This window comes from Fusarium oxysporum, chromosome IV, assembly GCF_013085055.1.
Source record: "Fusarium oxysporum Fo47 chromosome IV, complete sequence".
In the NCBI taxonomy this organism is placed as follows: domain Eukaryota; kingdom Fungi; phylum Ascomycota; class Sordariomycetes; order Hypocreales; family Nectriaceae; genus Fusarium; species Fusarium oxysporum.
Genome location: NC_072843.1, coordinates 340,399 through 356,926, shown reverse-complemented (window position 1 = coordinate 356,926; position 16,528 = coordinate 340,399). Strand labels below are relative to the sequence as shown.

The window sequence follows — 16,528 nt, the reverse complement described above, 5'->3', positions numbered from 1 at the left end:
CAGTTTCACCATTCTTCGGAGAGGGGAAATTCCGAGCCGGTGGTGGGGTCCCCGCTAAGAAGTTGAGAGCTTATCGATAGCCACGAAAAAGTTGGTTTTGCTCAACACCAAGAAATCGGCGATAAGGTGCAGCTCCAGGCTTCGCGAGCCATTCATTTTATTGCAATTCCTTTTCCGAAGCTGGAGATCTGAAATATCCTCAAAAGTCATTTGACTTACAGTCTTCACCATGTCTCGTCCTGAGGATACCCTGTATGTCACCACAACCCCGCCATCATGCCCCTCAAGCTCACAGAAACAGTGCCGCCGACGTCCACTATGACGATACTGAAGCGCGCAAGTACACAACAAGCTCTCGAATCCAAAACATTCAGGCCTCTATGACACGAAGAGCCCTCGAACTCCTCGATCTCAAGTCACCATCCCTCATTCTCGATGTTGGCTGTGGCAGTGGTCTCTCCGGCGAGATCCTGTCTTCAATCGAACCCGAAGAGGGTGGCCCTCACACATGGATCGGAATGGACGTCTCACCATCAATGCTGGACATTGCATTACAGAGAGATGTAGAGGGTGATCTCATGCTAGCAGATATTGGCCAAGGCGTACCCTTCCGAGCTGGTACTTTCGACGCCGCCATCAGCATCTCCGCTATCCAATGGCTCTGCAGTGCCGAAACAAGCGATACATCACCCTTCGGCCGCCTAACCCGCTTCTTCAACGGTCTCTACGCATCCCTCAAGCGCGGCGGCCGAGCGGTCTGCCAATTCTACCCCAAGAACGACGAGCAGCGCCACATGATCACCCAAGCCGCCGTAAAAGCCGGCTTTGGCGCCGGTATGCTCGAAGACGACCCCGGCACCAAGAACCAGAAGCTGTACCTCGTCTTGACTGTTGGAGGCGGTGATGTTCAGAAGAAGGGCGGCGATATCACTGGTGTTGTTGAGGGTATGGAGGGTGTGGATGTTGAGGATGCGAGAAGGCAGATTAAAGCGCATGCTCCGAATATGTCGAAGGGTAGTAAGGCGTGGATCGTCAAGAAGAAGGAGCAGATGGAACGGAAGGGAAAAATTGTCAAGGCGACGTCCAAGTACACTGGACGAAAGCGACGGATACAGTTTTAGGCTTGTGGGCTGGTTTGGCATTGTACGGCGTTGGGTGGGAAAATCTTTCGTTCTAGACCTTTCAATTTGACACGGATACCCTTTCCTTACAGTTCGCTCGTTGAAGAAAAGCGAGGCCTTCGCATTCTGATGCCTACATCAAGAACACAGCGCCTTTCGAGTCACTCATGTTAGACGGCTGGCCAGAATGCCTCCTCTGCCTCCAGAACATCATGCCACTTCCCCTCAACCCTCTTGAACAGTTTCTCCTTAACATCCTCACCCTTCTCCTCAACAAGCTTGATAACAGCATCATCAATAATCCTTCCAAGCTCATCCACAAACTCAACAAACTCCTCACACGTCCAGTTGTTGATAAACTCCTTCCTCACAGCCCCACCATCAGCATCATTACTCCCATCATCATCAGAGAGCTGCCCCTTAGCCCAAGACCAAGCATCAAGGTAACACTTTTCCGTTCCCCAGTAAATCACCGCAGCTTCAAGCCAAGGAAGTTCTTCTTTCTCATTGGGAGATACAGAGGCGTACAGAGCCTCCCAACGTCGGAGACCTTCTAGTTTGGTGCTTGAGTCAACCCGACCATCTTCTCCAGTCTCAAGATTAACGTTGATCCCGTATTCTGCTGCTGTGTTGATGAAGAACTTTTCTTCTCGGCGGATGTTGACGAGAGCTGCGACGATCCAGTCTAGAAGCTTTGTTGTAGCTCCAGGATCAACATTGGGCTGCACAGTATCAGGGTACTCCAGGAAGCTGAGAAGACGACCAAGGCCACGGCAGTAGCTGTGGATATAAAGACGGTCGTTTGCAAGCCAGCGGCCAAGAAGCGCTTTTGATGCTTTGCCGTGACCTGCGAGCTTGAGAAACTCGGACTGGGTAGCTCGCTTGTAAGCCTGCTCGTCTGAGACGAGAAGCTGTTGAGTTAGAGAGTAGGACATGATAATGGTTAATGAGGTATTTCCTCAGGTTGTTGATGCGGAGATGGCTTCATGGTCTGACGAGAGCTTGGCAAGTGGAATTATGTCATTGTGAGAGGATCGGTGTAAAGTTGTTCCAGCTGCAGGATGTTAGTACTACAGGGTCCAGGTCGAGTCGAGTCCGACGTGAGATCTGTATGAGGCTACGATGTGCGATCTTTGGTGTTTATGAGTTTAGGTTGTTTTGTGTATTGTTGCGCCTTATGAGACAATGCTCTGAACTTCAATTGTACTATGACCAGAAATTTACTTCAGTTAATTGAGGTGTAAGATACTTCTTCATGATGAAGAACATATGTTTCGATGACTTACATACTCATTGATGGCTACTGTGTATCTCAAACTCTCCCATTAGTTCTCTCTTCAGCAATGACGATCAACTTCTCGGGCCGTGTACTCGGCTGACCGGGCTCATCAAGTAGATTCGACTGTCCTCGGAATGCGTAGTAGCCTATGAGAAGCATCCATTCTCATTCAAAATCCATTGATGCTATTCTTGGGAACGGACTATCGGACTCTTGGAACCCTCAAGAATGCAGAGACCCAGCATCCACGGAACATTCATATCCCCGGATTTAGGACTGTCAAACACCGCAGTTGATCTTGAACGCCATGTAATTTCCTCCCCAGCCTCATCCATGCCAACCATGTGTCCAAATCGCCCATTCTTTTCTGCCACCAAAAGCTTGGCAACGTCTATAGCCCGCTAATCGCTCACGATTGACATCCAGCATGATCAACTTCCTGGTTCATTCTGCTTCAACCGTTGCGTGATCGCCGTTATCCCCGTCACGTTATTTTGCGTCCCTTAATCTGGGGGAACGAACGGCAATGGGAAGCTTTGCCGACAGGGATTATGCAGCCCACTTGGTTTAATTAATGATGGCATCCCCCACAATAAGGGGTTTATGTTGATAATTAGCAGACGAAGAGGAAGAAGCAAATTAATATTGCGTTTGTTTGAGATGTTGGAATGGGCAGTTTCAGCTTGAGTTATTCCTTTTGGTCTATGCTGTTTGTGCGGTGAGTTTCACGGCGTATTGATAGAGGATGTAAAGCCGTGAACCGACAAGTTGAGGGAGAATGCATGGATATGTATCAACGTTTAGTCATAAACTATTGATAGAAATGTCGATCAGGTACACGTAACATGATGTGACAAGACCAGTCTAGATCTCGTATCAAATCCTCTGTAGCCCCGATTTCGAGAGGGTCAATTTCACTGCTCACGAGATGCACCCCTGATTTACAGGGACCCCAGCAGCATCGGGAGCCAACCCAAGGGGGGCTGAGCCTCTGAAACATGGAGCTCTCGGAAGCATGTCATTCAACTGAAGGCGCATCGTCAGTCTCGCATTGGCTTTTTAATGAATGCCTCTTGCCCTTGGATGCAATAAACCCCCTTCCCTCGTTTTCCTAGGTTTTGCTCCCGTCTTTTGCAGACTTGGCTCTTGATTGTGTCTTTTTCTTTTGCTCAGAATAACACTGAATCGTTAATTTAATTTTCTATTGCACACTCACTTGATCATGATTCTCGACAAGGAATTAGGCGCCCTTGCGTCTCGCGCTGAGGGAATGGGTCTCACGCGAGTGCTTCCGAGAGAAGCCAAGGAAACATGTCGCAATGATCAATACTCGGATACCTGCGAAAAGCCCAATATTAGCACAGGCGAGATCATGCTAATTCTCTTCATCGCCAGGTATTTATGACCATTCTCGCATATCGGTAATCTGTCTTGGCTGACCTCATTCCGCAGCACCGTTGTAGCCCTTGGCGTCATCTCTCTGCTATGCTACCTCCATCGCCGTCGCCAGCGCCTAGATAAACTCGAAGACCCGAAGGATTTCCAAGAACTCGACGACTATGGCATTGCGCCGATTAAGCAAAAACCAGCAAATATGCCCCGAGCACCACCGCCGACGTATGAACGATCACAGGACAGGAAGGAAATGAATACGGCTTCGCCTGCAACTACGAATGAGAATTGGGGACGTCAAAGGGACTCGACTGATTCGTTAACGCCGTCGCTTCGACAAGCGATGGGGGTGACGCCCCGAGATACATTGGCCAATCACTAGGGAGGTATTCCACTGTGGACGGTAGGCGGTTAAGCTACTGCAGGTGTCGATCGGTTATGCATAATCGACCTGAGGTGTCGGGTGTTTCAGAGATGCAGCTACGCGATAGTCGCCGAATTACAAAGGGGATCACAAGATTGGCATGTCTTTACGATGGCGTTTGGGAGATCAATTGGTATGGACGGCGTACGGGCTTCTTGCAGGATGGCGTTCTTCTGGTCGGGTTTGGACTACCTTGCGCATGACTAGCGACAATTTCCTTCACAATTCGAGAATATTCTGATACCGGTTGCTGGATGCATCTGTGATGGTGAAGCAATTGCGACATTCTCACTCTGGTCTAAAAGCAAAACTTAGGTAAGACTTTTCTTGCCTGTGACAGTTTCGGTCTGGTCTTCTCAGATCATCTCAGTTAGCTGACTGAGGTCAGAAACTCACCACGCATGGCCATCATGTATAACAAGACGCCTCAGACGAAGAGCATCTTCGTATGTGACCTTGGTTCAGTAGAATTCAGTTCAGCTGATTATCTCAGTGAGGCGGTGGATAACGCAGTGTAACTCTGTTGTCAATACACTTTAGTGAATATGTTTCTTTGAAGACCGTGATATACTCGTAGGATTTAGACCTTGTGTGCCCTGATAAAGGCTACCCAGGTCTCGTGAATCACAAACTTAATACATATGAATTATAAAAACAGTCTTTTGCCTTCCAAAGCAAACAAGTTCTTCATTCTTCATCAAAAGTTGTTTGTTTGTTAACAATGGCTCGCGGCAGCATGTCACCTCCCGTGAGACGTTACAACCTGAGGAGTCATGCACCACGACACTTGAAAATCTTCAATCCTCCTCTTGAACCATGCGGCGACTTTCACCTGTTTGCACGCTTTCCTGCTGATATTCGCTGGCTTGTTTGGCAGCAGGCCCTCAGTCACGAGCGATGGATCGATATCACCCTGGACCGTTTCGATTACACATATATCCCGCACTTATGGCAAATGCTAGCAAAGCCCGAAGAGTATAATATCGTATTGGGTCATTGTTGGAGGATCAGTAAACTCTTCCGAACCACGTCTGAGTCACGCAGGGCTGCTTTGGCTTTCTACCGTGTTCAACTACCATGTTGGTACGAGAGGAAAGATAAAACGAGGTCGAGGGGGACACTCTATGTTTGTCCCGAATTAGACACGTTAAATCTTCGCTCTTTGGAGGCCTTTGGGTGCTTTTCTCGTGACATTTGGGCTCATGATCCTCGTCATGTGGGTTTGGTCAATGTCTCTCTGAGAACCGTACTGAAGCCACGATATTTACATATCCATGATGAATCTACCTTAAAGCAAGGCTTATCCAGGATTGAAAGACTTACTTTCATGAATTACGAAGGTGCTAGGAATTTGAGGGGTAGCTTCCGACGGGGCTGTGAATACACTTGTCGCTCAAATCATACTGTTCCCATTCGGGGGGATATTCAAGGCTTCAAAAGACTGCCATATGACCCTCGATTGCATGATGAAGATCTTCGGCGAGTAGAATTAGGCGTCAACCCGCGGACCATGTTCAAGCGGTGGTTTGAACTGCTTGAAGGATTAGGGGTTCAACACAGGCACAAAGTCATCTATCAGTTCGGCAGTAGTCGTAAAAGATTATGCCGGTGGTACTGGTACCCTTCTGTCGATTCCGACATACACGACCGCGATAGTGCTTCTGAGTGGCTCCAGGGTGAGCACGAGCAACTCAAAGAGTATTTCGATGGCGGGAATAAATTGGGTGGGCGCAAAGTTGATTGGGATCATGAGATTGCAAGCATCTTTGAAACGTCACCCCAGCCAGTCATTGGGTTCTGGTTGTTTCCTATGGAGAGTGTCTTCACTCCAGCTGACCTTAACGACACTCATATACATACAGGATCGATAGGTCCCAGGACAGTTGACATGTCACAGTACATGCCAGAGTTGTGTTTGGCAAACATCTTTTGAGAATCAACAGTCTGGTTTCATAGACTATGGGTTATAGCTCGTGGCCACTGGATGTCATGAGTGATCATAAAGGAATAACCTGGACCTATGAATCACTGTCGAGCAACTAACCTACCTACTTTATCTAAACTACCCTAAGCTTTATAAAGCTTATGGTGGTTATTGTCTGCTGATCTTCTAAATTAGGGATGAATTATAAATATCTTATCTGATTTGTTCTAAATTTGTGACACATTGCCTTGGGTCTAATCACTCTTTAATCACATTATAAAAGGTGTCGTCACCACTTATAAAGAAGTTGGAGTATCACAACTTCATGTAATTCCATCTTCAACTATCAAATCAAGCTGTACAGCCAGTGGTACGTCTAATAAGCATAGAACAGGGTTGCCTCGGAGTCCGTCTGTCTGATTTTCCTGTTCTGCCTGACCAGCATCCACCTCATAAGCCAGACTCCAGCAATGCAAGCTACAGCAAAACCAGCACTGCTTGAGAGCGGCAGCACATACCGCGGTGCGTCAGATTTGGGCCAGAGATACTGCATGAGTTAGCCACTTGTACCGAGAACGAGGTAGGGATATTACTTACAGGAGTCCAGATCAGACTGAGTGTCGCACTGACGTTGGCGAGAGCTAGAGCAGAAGCCTTCTTCTCCCTCGTCTGTCCACAAGTATTTCCCACCCAAGCCAGAAGAATAGAATTGACACCATAAGTACCAATAGTGAAGACACACATGGCAAAGTATCTCGCTCCAACATTCATGGTAGCGCAAGCCAACACGAAACCAAAGGTAGCGACGATCTTGGAGATGGTGATGTGCCAGGTACTCTCGTTAAAGTGACCAGAAGACTTGGCCCAAAGGATGGAGAGAGCACCGGCGATCAAGAAAGGAGGACAGGTGAGGACGAGAGTAATGGTGGTGTTGAAGCCGAGTGTGTTGACGATGGTAGGGAAGAAATTCTTGAAGCCGTTGGTCGCAAGGTGAAGATGCTGAAGAACGATAAATACCCAGACCTTTGGGTCGACAATTGCTTCACGAAGACCGCTCCATGGATTTCCGTCGCCTTTCTGTCCGACTGTATCTCTCAGAACGCGATCATGTGCAAGCTGACGCTGCTCAGGCGTAAGCCATCTCGTCGTCAACGGTTCATCTGGAAGAGTAAAGCACGCCACGATAGCCACAACAAACGTGACCGCGCCCTGAAGAATAAACAACCATCGCCAGCCCTTAATCCCAGCAAGTCCATCCATACCCTCAAAAACACCCGCCGCAATCAAGCCCGCAAAAGCAGAAGCAAGGACATTACCCGAGTAAAGAATACTAATCCTCGTCGCCAATTCCTTCCTGGTATAAAACGTCGACAGCATGTACAGCGCGCCAGGGTAGTAAGGAGCCTCCACGATACCGAGGAAGAATCGCGTGAGAAGAGCGCCGGTGTAGTTGTGAGCTACGGCAGTGAGGGAACTGACGACGGCCCATGCCATCATGAAACCACCCATGTACCATGATGGTCTGACGCGGGTGATTATCATGTTGCTGGGGATTTGGCCGAGGACGTAGCCGACGAAGAGGATTGAGACGGAGGTGTTGTACTGTGAGCCTTGGAGGTTGAGATCTTCTTCGAAGCCGTTTAGGCGGGCGAGGGTGATGGCGTTGCGGTCGAGGTAGTTGAGCCAGTACATTAACCAAAGGGTGGGCTATTAAGTCAGAGACGAGTTCAACAAGGGATGAGAACACTTACCATGATCCATTTATCGAGCTTCTTGACGAGTTTGATCTCTTCAGGATCACTCTTCGCCACAGCACCAGAGTAATCACCATTACCCTTCTTATCAAGAACCTCAGCAGAGTACTCCTCATGAGCAGCATTTTGCTTCTCAGCATCAAGGGTCTCAACGCCCATCTTGTGATCTTGGGATGTCATGATGATCAACTCTCACGGACTATCTCAATGAAGTAACAGAAGAGAATGATGGTTGGGATGATCGATGCGAAAAAGCAGGGGAACGGTGCGGTATTTGAACTTCTTTTCTGAACTTGGGTTCCCCGCATACCCCAGATTCTGGATATCCGGGGGTGGGATTGTTGAGGGGATCACCAGAGGCGAGGAGCGAGAGTATCCTGGTTTCGGGGACGGGGCCGATGACCGAATGGTGGTTTTGCCAAGACGCCATTTTGGGGGAGCTAGATAGTCATGGAGGAGGATTGTTTAGTGTTAAGTCAAGACACTTGTGTAAGTGATGATGATGAATAATGGATAACGATATCCGGGGAATAGCATTCGATCAATTACATTCTTAGAAGTCTAAATAATAATTTATAATACTTCAACTAATAGATCTATCGAACGTCTCATTGTACAGAGTAATACGAGCGGAAAGAAATACCCAGGCTCACATCACGATGCATCCATCAACGTTGCAGTCCCAACCCCACGAGTCAGGATTAAGGTAACAATTAAGCTTAGTTCCCCCAATCCCACCCAAACCATCCATCAGATCAACTAAAATAAAACCCGCATTCACTAACCGAAAGACCCATAACTTCTCCTTCTCAAGCGGGGTCTCTCCATCATCTCCTCTCACCATCTCGGCCTCGGTCTCCGTCCCCTCATGCCCTCAAACGCCTGCGACAGATGTCACCGCCGCAAAGTCCGCTGCGACAAAATCCAACCTCAATGCGGACCCTGTAAGCGTGCTGATGTCGCTTGTGAATATGCTGTTAGTGAACATCAATTGAGGAGGAGGAATGTTCAAAAGTTGGAGAGGAGGATTAGGGAGTTGATGGATTGTAATGAGAGTTTGACGCAGCAGTTGAGGCGCTCGGAGGAGGTGACGAGAAGATCTGAGGAAGCGACAAGGAGATCTGAAGATGTTGAGAGGGCTGGGACGGAGGTGGTGCAAGATAGTCCTGGGGATGGAGAAGTGGCCGAGGAGGTTATTCAGATGAGTCTCATTGCAGGCGGAGGCCATCACTTCGTCGGTTCAACAAGCGGTCTCCTCCTCGCCAACCTCCTCCAGTCTCGCCCTCAACCATCCTCATCTCTCACCACATCAGGCTGGAAACCAAACTCCCTCCCCGGTCTAACCTCACCACAAGCCAACTCCGGTCTTCCCCCCAAAACTCTCGCCTCAGAACTCCTAAAAGCCTACTGTAGCCATGACCATCTCTGCTACCCCTTCCTCTCTACCAAATCCCTCTACCGATCTTTAGACGCCGTGTACGAAGAGTCCAGCGCCAAAGATCCCGTCGATGCTTTCTTCGTCGACATGACGCTTGCGATCGGCACGGCGCAGGTGCACAAGTTCAACTGGAACGGAGTATATGATGCTGAAACGCATTATAACCGCGCCATGACGAGACTAGCCGATGTACTGGCGAGAGATGGGATTGAGAGGTTGCAGGCGCTGCTGTTGGTGTGTCAGTATAGAATGGGCACGACGTCGAGTAATACTACGACTAGTGTTTGGCATCTCATCGGCGTTGCGGCGAGGACGTGTCTTGAGATGGGACTTCATCGAGCAGCGACTTATGCGCTTCCGCAGACATTGGATGACGTGACGAGAAAGGTGAAGGAGGAGGAGATGGAGACAAAACGACGGTGTTTCTGGAGTCTTGTTGCGCTGGATCGCGTGACGAGTCTTGCACTTGGAAGACCTTTGGCTCTACAGCTTGAAGATATAGACGTTGACCTTCCTCCTTCGTCAACAGCAGATCAACTCCCAGAGGATAGTAGTCCCCTCTCATCAGCACCCTACGGAACACCTCAATACCGCGCCGCGACCTCTGTGTTCGTCCACATCGTTCGCTACCGCCTCATCTGCGGCAAGATCATAAACGCCCTGCACCGCAGCACCAAACACGTCACATTCTCAAATACAAGCTATGAAGAGATGCGAACAGCTCTAGCGAGGGAGTTACAAGAGTGGCATACAGAAACAGCAAACCTACCCCTCGTTAAGAGCGACACGGCTGCTTCGCCGGCTAGTGGTTCGAGTTTTCGCTCCGAGGAGTGGTATAGGCTTTTGTACCATAACGGTATGCTCATGCTGTTTCGGCCGTCGCCGTGTCTGAACGATGCAGCTGTGAATAGCATTGCGCTGCAGAATGTTTACGACTCTGCGAGGGAAGCTATAAGCTTATATGCCAGTTTGCACCGATCGCGAAAGTTGAATTATTCGTGGATTACGATGCATGCTGTCTTCTTAGCTGGGTTGTCATACATCTTTGCTCTACGGCATCATTTCTCAGGTTCTGAACCTCAGCGCGCGAGGTTACATACAACACCTACCATCAACCAAGTCGTCAACGACACGAGGGCTTGTTCAAAAGTGTTAGTAGCTGTTTCGGAGAGATGGGATCTTGCGAGAAATTGTTCGGATTTGTTTGATAGACTGAGTGATGCGGTGGTAGCTGATGTCGTGGAGGCGAGTGTTGCGGCGCCGGTGCAGTTTTCGGCGGATCTAGCGGGTATGACTGTTGATAGTACTTTTAGGGATTGTTTTGGGGATTTGCAGAGTTTGGGGCTGGATGAGTTCCATAATGATGCTATTTCGCAGTTGAGTCAGGAGTGGTTTTTTGGATTGGGAGGTGAGAGTCATCCGTATTATTGATAGTAACCGTGTACTTTATCAAGGTACTTCTTTTTATTGAATTTTTCTGCATGATATTAAGTATTCAGTGTCTATATTCTGAATTCAGCTCGAAGTTGGGCTATTCCACCGGTGATTGAGTGATTCTTGCTCTGCCATCGCCTTCAGGCCAAAGATTGCAGAGGGTGTAAATGCATCCAGCTCTTAGACAATATACGATATGCATATCAATGTTCCCGAATCAAGTTCCCGAATAAAATAAAAGAAAAAATCTAAGCCTATTGCTTCGGAACGACCTCGCATCATGTTCCATCTCATGTTGAGCAAGTGAATTGACGGACTCGGTCGCCGAAGCCGAAATGCCAGGGACCGTGTAAGTGGATCGCCACTCGGCGCCGCGTCCGCTAATCCACAATCCACCAAATGCAGTCTTATGATAAGTCGTGAGAGACTCTCAACATCCTGAATAATCCGAGATATCACACAATTAAGAATATCTTTATTCCGACGGTCCACTAGTTAAGGAGGTGCGTATCGAGAGCCGCAACCTTAACTCATTCCATCACTCTCTCAGTTCACTATAACTTCCACCTCACTTCAGCTGTACCAACAGTTCATTTACACATATTCATACATTGAGCCTCACATCACATCAAAATGCTGGACAGACCACCAATTCGCATCGGGAACGTCTCCGGCGCAACAGGCGACCATCCCCACGCAATGTCCCGCATGGTCCGCTCCGGCAACGTGCACGTCATAACAGGAGACTGGCTCTCCGAGATGAACATCGCCTGGAACGCAATCACCAAGCAAGAAGTAGACCCCAACCTAGGCTACGAGAATGGCTTCTACGAGCAACTTGACGAGTGCCTTGATGATATCATGCAGCGCGACATTCGTGTTGTGACTAACGCTGGGGCGTTGAATACTGATGCGCTGTATGATAAGGTCAGAGCGCTCTGTGAGAAGAGGGGGTATGGGGATTGTGTTGTTGCGAAGGTGCTGGGGGATGATGTCTCAGATGTTGTTATGGATAGGGAGAGGAGGAGGGATGTGCAGATTACGCATTTGGATCATCCGGAGCAGACTCTTGACTCTTGGGGGTTTACGCCGTGTTGTGCGACTGCGTATATTGGATGTTGGGGTATTGTCCAAGCGCTTCGCTCGGGTGCTCGTATCGTTATTTGCGGTCGGTGCACTGATGCTTCTCCTGTGATGGGCGCTGCGGCGTGGTATCATGGCTGGCGGGAAGACCAGTATGAGGAATTAGCGGGCTCGTTACTCGCTGCTCATCTGATTGAGTGCGGTCCCTATGTCGTTGGTGCGAACTTTTCAGGGTTCAAAGACTTTCTACCTGAACTTGTGGATATTGCATTCCCCATTGCAGAGATCGATCCAAGAGGACGATGTACCATTGGAAGAACAGCAGAAGGTGGAGGAAGAGTCACGAAAGAGACTGTCACCGCACAATTACTCTACGAACTCCAGGGCCACTTATACTTAAACCCCGATGTCGTCGCAGATCTCTCTGGAGTACAAGTCGAACAAGAGTCAGAAAACCGTGTTTCCGTCTCAGGAGTAAAAGGCCTCCCGCCACCCCCAACAGCAAAAGTCATGATCGCCGCAAAAGGCGGCTTCCAAGCCGAAGCAACATTCTACATCAACGGTCTCGACGTCTTTGAGAAAGCAGCCATGATGAAGAACCAACTAGCACACATGTTCAAAGACTCAAATTTCAGCCGTCTAAGCATCGAGCTCTACGGCACTCCAGCTGATAACCCAACGTCTCAACAAGCAGGCACTGTATCACTCCGTGTCTTTGCGCAAGCTCGTCGAAAAGAAGACATTGATGCGCCCAAGTTCAAAGTACCGATTTACGCTCTCCGCATGCAGAGTTATCCAGGGTACCATATGAATCTTGACTTTAGGACTATGGTGCCCAAGCCGTTTATGGAGATGTTTCCAGCGCTCATGCCTGTTTCTGCGATTGAGCATCGCGTTGAGATGAGTACCGGTGCATCACATCGTATTGAACCACCAGCAAAAACAGCAAAGTATCCTATTGTACGGCCGTCGACGGAAACGCATGGACCGGTTGATATGCTTACTTTCGGGCCGACGGAGTGGGCGCCGCTGGGAAGTGTTGTGCATGCGAGATCAGGAGATAAGGGCGATAATTCGAATGTTGGGTTCTTTGTTAGGAATGATGATGAGTATGCTTGGTTGAGGAACTTGTTGACTGTTTCGAAGCTGAAGCAATTGTTTGGGGATGATTGGTTCAAGGGTGATCCGGAGAGGAGGGTTGAGAGGGTTGAGTTCCCTGGTATCAACGCTGTGCACTTGTAAGTCCCCGTTCGACGATATTGAAGCTGAGATGCTGACATGATACAGTCGCGTTTTGGATAACTTGAACGGAGGTATTGCGTCTTCAGATCGTATTGATGGTCTTGGAAAGGGAATTGGCGAGTATTTGAGGAGTCGATACGTTGATGTGCCAAAGGCATTTCTTGAAAGAGGACGAATTTAGAAATGGGCAAAAGTAGATGCTTCAACTAGAATTCACCGAGGCTTATACAGAATTACTCGAAGCCCGATGTTCTCATGTGCCCTTCCTATCTCCCCTTCACATATTTCTTAAGTCTATATCAAGTCCAAGGCTTCGCAATTATTCTCCAATGGTGATATTCACCACCACGTCTAGCAAGAGGGTTGATGGTCAGAGCTAGGTCTATCTTATGTCGCAATTGGCGAGTAGATCTTGTATAATCTGAAAGGTTGGCCTTGAAACTAGCTGTCAAATCATTCTGGGTGAGCCATTTGAAGCTGCCAACGCATCATTGCTCTCGTATCTAACAAGACGTTTCGTCCTTAGTTTAGAGTTCGCATGCTCAAACGCTATTGGTCAATTTTGATCACGCAAGTCTCAGTGCTATCTAGAAAAGCACCATCGATACTATTGTTCAATCAGAAATAAGATGTTCTATGTCAACTTGTCACTGTCATGCTCTTTATTGCAGATTACACGCATTTTGATCCTAACCTATAGCAAAGCTGCCAATATCTTCAGTGTAGTATCAACCGAGGTTACCAACTCGGTCTCCGCGATAAATAACTCGCCAAGCTCGGAGCATGCATGACAAGGAAATCACTCTTTATTCAGACTGAACTCAAGAGGCGTGTGTCAAGTGAACGTACTGTTGGAAGAACCTCAAATTGCCACAAAGAAAAACCGTAGCACGTACACTTCGTGAGCTCCTGCTCATAGGCTAAGCACACTGCAATTGGGAACAACTTGGACTTTACAATATATTCAAGACTGCGAGAGTTCATGTTACACGTACAATCTCCTTCTGCTATTTCAATCATCATCCTCTGTCTTCTTCTGTTCTGTCTTCTCTTCTTTCTTTTCTTCCTTCGACGTCGCCGCCAAACCCCTGCCTCTCAGAACGCCTTAAAATCCGCTGTCCCGGGTCGTCAGGTATATATATTCGAGGTATGGTGGGTGTGTCTGTCTTTTTCAGAATGTGTGTGTGTGTGTGCGTGTTATGTCCAATCGGCTCCCGCTTTACATACGGGAAAGACAAACGAAAAATAAAAATGGTGGTTTCGCATGGTTTGTTTTGGGAGGGGGATATCACAAAAGATGCTTCATTTAAACAGTCTCGAGCTTGTCGAGGATGGCCTTGGTGAACTCGTGGGTGGTGGAGGAGCCGCCCATGTCGGGGGTGCGGACCTTGCTGTAGAATTGTTAGCACTGCAATTGTACTTCAATGAATCGTTTAGAACTTACCCCTCAGCGATAACAGCGTAGGTGGCCTTGGAGATGCGGTTAGCATGCTCATCAAGGCCGAGGTGTCGCAGCAGCATGCTGCCGGACAGGAGCATAGCAGTGGGGTTAGCCTGGTCCTTGCCCTTGATGTCAAGACCGACGTGACGGCAACCAGGCTCGAAAACAGCGACCTCACGGCCCATGTTGCAACCAGGGACGATACCAGGGCCACCAACAAGAGCTGCACCAATGTTGGACAGGATACCACCGTAAAGGTTAGGCATGACCATAACATCGAATTGCTGGGGACGAGAGACAGCCTGCATGGAGGCGTTGTCGACAATCATGTCGTTGACCTCGAGGGTAGGGTAGTCCTTGGCGACCTGGTGGAAGGTGCTGCGGAAAAGACCGTCGGCAAGCTTCATGATGTTGGCCTTGTGAATGCAAGTAACCTTGGATCGGCCGTTGGCGAGAGCGAAAGAGAAGGCGAACTTGGCGATACGCTCAGACTTGGCGCGGGTGATGATCTTGAGGGACTCGACGACACCGTCGACGCTCTGGTGCTCGAGACCAGAGTACTCACCCTCGGTGTTCTCTCGGATGATGCACAGGTCGACGTCCTTGTGGCGGGTCTCGTAGCCGGGGATGTTCTTGATCAAGCTGATGCTGGCGTAGATATCGAGCTCCTGTCGCATGGCGACGTTGAAACTCTGGTGGCCGGATCGGCTGATGGGAGTGTGAAGGATACCCTTGAGACCGAGCTTGTTGCGCTTAAGAGAAGCGACAGACTCGCGGAAAGCATCCTCAGTTCGGCCGGCGCCCTCGAGACCGGAGACCTCGACCTGCTCCCACTCAACGGGGACGTTGTCGGCCTTGAAGACGGTCTTGACGGACTCGGCAACCTCGGTACCGATACCGTCACCGGGGATGAGGGTGACGGTGTACTTGCCGCCGAACTTGGCGGGCTTGAAGATGTCGGACTGGACGGTGGCGAAGGATCGGGCGAGCTGGGGTTGTTGCTTGGCGACGCCGCGCAGCAGCTGAGAAGAATTGTTAGCAACAGGGTCAATTGAGTAGTGAAGGCTGCGTATAATCAATCTGAGCCATTTGCGCGATGTGGTCTTTGTCCCGCAGTAATGTCCCACCACGCAAAACTCCAATTCTCGCTTGTTGTGATGTCGCGATGATGATCATGACATGATGCACATCATCACTGACAGCCACAAAAGGCCCATTGCTCAAAGACATTCCCCCTCATGTACCACAAACACCACAAAAGATCATCATGACACAGAAACAAAACAAAAGCAAAACACCACAAAAAACGTACCTGGGCCGATCGAAGAGATCCTCGAGACAACATGATGACAAGTGGGGGGTATCTAAAAGGTAGAGAGGAGAGCTTTCGTGGGGAGAGATAAAACCGAGGCACCGCACACGAGGAGAGAGGAAGAGAGGAGAAGAAGAAAAGAGGAAGAAGATTGTTTTTTTACAAGTTGAGGTTAAAGAAGGTGCAAGTGCAAATCGCGCAAGCCTGTTTCCGTTCCCGTCGGGTAGCTCTGCAAAGTAACCAGTTGCAAGGTTCCCTTCTGAATTATGGTGTCGCATTGGCCCGAGCCTCTGTAGAATAATTTTTTTACCACTGCTTTTCTTTCGGCCGCCGCTCGGAAAACGCGATTGTTCCGAGCTTGTCACTGGCCCGAGTGGAGTACAGCGGGGGGCAAAAAATATGAATCCAAACGCAAGTAGCTGGCCCGCCCCTAACCCGATTAGGCACGCGTTTTCCCCTGTAGCTTTTGCATGCCAATTTCTTCCCCACAGCACACATCACAACACCATAACGATGCCTCGAGGCAAGGAATTATCGCCTTCATTACGGTCTCGTATATGTGAATTACGTAGGCAAGGGCTTACGCACTCACAGATCAGGAAGAATTTCCCTGATATCCCTCTCGGCACGATCAAAACGACCCTACGCCGCGAGGCACAACGTGGAGCCGATAATATATCCCTG

At 49.0% G+C, this 16,528-nt stretch overlaps 7 protein-coding genes across 7 annotated transcripts; 4 read left to right on the top strand and 3 right to left on the bottom strand.

Annotated features, from left to right (window-relative positions):
• Window positions 1–109: 109 nt before the first annotated feature.
• Window positions 110–1,206, top strand: FOBCDRAFT_26672 (S-adenosyl-L-methionine-dependent methyltransferase). Its single transcript, XM_031180152.3, has 2 exons — window positions 110–252; window positions 302–1,206. Exons 1-2 carry the CDS (start codon window positions 230–232, stop codon window positions 1,119–1,121), a joined length of 843 nt encoding a protein of 280 aa, XP_031046039.1. The 5' UTR covers window positions 110–229; the 3' UTR covers window positions 1,122–1,206.
• On the bottom strand, window positions 1,207–2,138 carry FOBCDRAFT_26670 (uncharacterized protein). The gene has a single exon (XM_031180154.3). The coding sequence runs from the start codon at window positions 2,054–2,056 to the stop codon at window positions 1,292–1,294; it is 765 nt and encodes a 254-aa protein (XP_031046041.2). The 5' UTR covers window positions 2,057–2,138; the 3' UTR covers window positions 1,207–1,291.
• A 1,329-nt stretch (window positions 2,139–3,467) lies between these two features.
• On the top strand, window positions 3,468–4,328 carry FOBCDRAFT_26663 (uncharacterized protein). Its single transcript, XM_031180155.3, has 2 exons — window positions 3,468–3,795; window positions 3,853–4,328. The coding sequence occupies exons 1-2, from the start codon at window positions 3,623–3,625 to the stop codon at window positions 4,172–4,174; spliced, it is 495 nt and encodes a 164-aa protein (XP_031046042.2). The 5' UTR covers window positions 3,468–3,622; the 3' UTR covers window positions 4,175–4,328.
• Window positions 4,329–4,952: 624 nt separating this feature from the next.
• On the top strand, window positions 4,953–6,149 carry FOBCDRAFT_133699 (uncharacterized protein; the record flags this gene model as incomplete). The annotated part of the gene is made up of 1 exon (XM_031180156.3): window positions 4,953–6,149. The coding sequence occupies one exon, from the start codon at window positions 4,953–4,955 to the stop codon at window positions 6,147–6,149; it is 1,197 nt and encodes a 398-aa protein (XP_031046043.3).
• A 367-nt stretch (window positions 6,150–6,516) lies between these two features.
• Window positions 6,517–8,074, bottom strand: FOBCDRAFT_179894 (major facilitator superfamily domain-containing protein; the record flags this gene model as incomplete). Its single annotated transcript, XM_031180157.2, has 3 exons — window positions 6,517–6,687; window positions 6,738–7,847; window positions 7,892–8,074. The coding sequence occupies 3 exons, from the start codon at window positions 8,072–8,074 to the stop codon at window positions 6,517–6,519; spliced, it is 1,464 nt and encodes a 487-aa protein (XP_031046044.1).
• Window positions 8,075–8,762: 688 nt separating this feature from the next.
• On the top strand, window positions 8,763–13,366 carry FOBCDRAFT_249301 (uncharacterized protein; the record flags this gene model as incomplete). Its single annotated transcript, XM_031180159.3, has 4 exons — window positions 8,763–10,299; window positions 10,492–10,635; window positions 11,383–13,087; window positions 13,137–13,366. The coding sequence occupies 4 exons, from the start codon at window positions 8,763–8,765 to the stop codon at window positions 13,270–13,272; spliced, it is 3,522 nt and encodes a 1,173-aa protein (XP_031046046.3). The 3' UTR covers window positions 13,273–13,366.
• A 652-nt stretch (window positions 13,367–14,018) lies between these two features.
• On the bottom strand, window positions 14,019–16,120 carry FOBCDRAFT_219709 (uncharacterized protein). The gene is made up of 3 exons (XM_031180160.3): window positions 15,845–16,120; window positions 14,536–15,554; window positions 14,019–14,482 (listed from the first exon to the last, which is right to left on the bottom strand). Exons 1-3 carry the CDS (start codon window positions 15,875–15,877, stop codon window positions 14,398–14,400), a joined length of 1,137 nt encoding a protein of 378 aa, XP_031046047.1. The 5' UTR covers window positions 15,878–16,120; the 3' UTR covers window positions 14,019–14,397.
• Window positions 16,121–16,528: the final 408 nt, after the last annotated feature.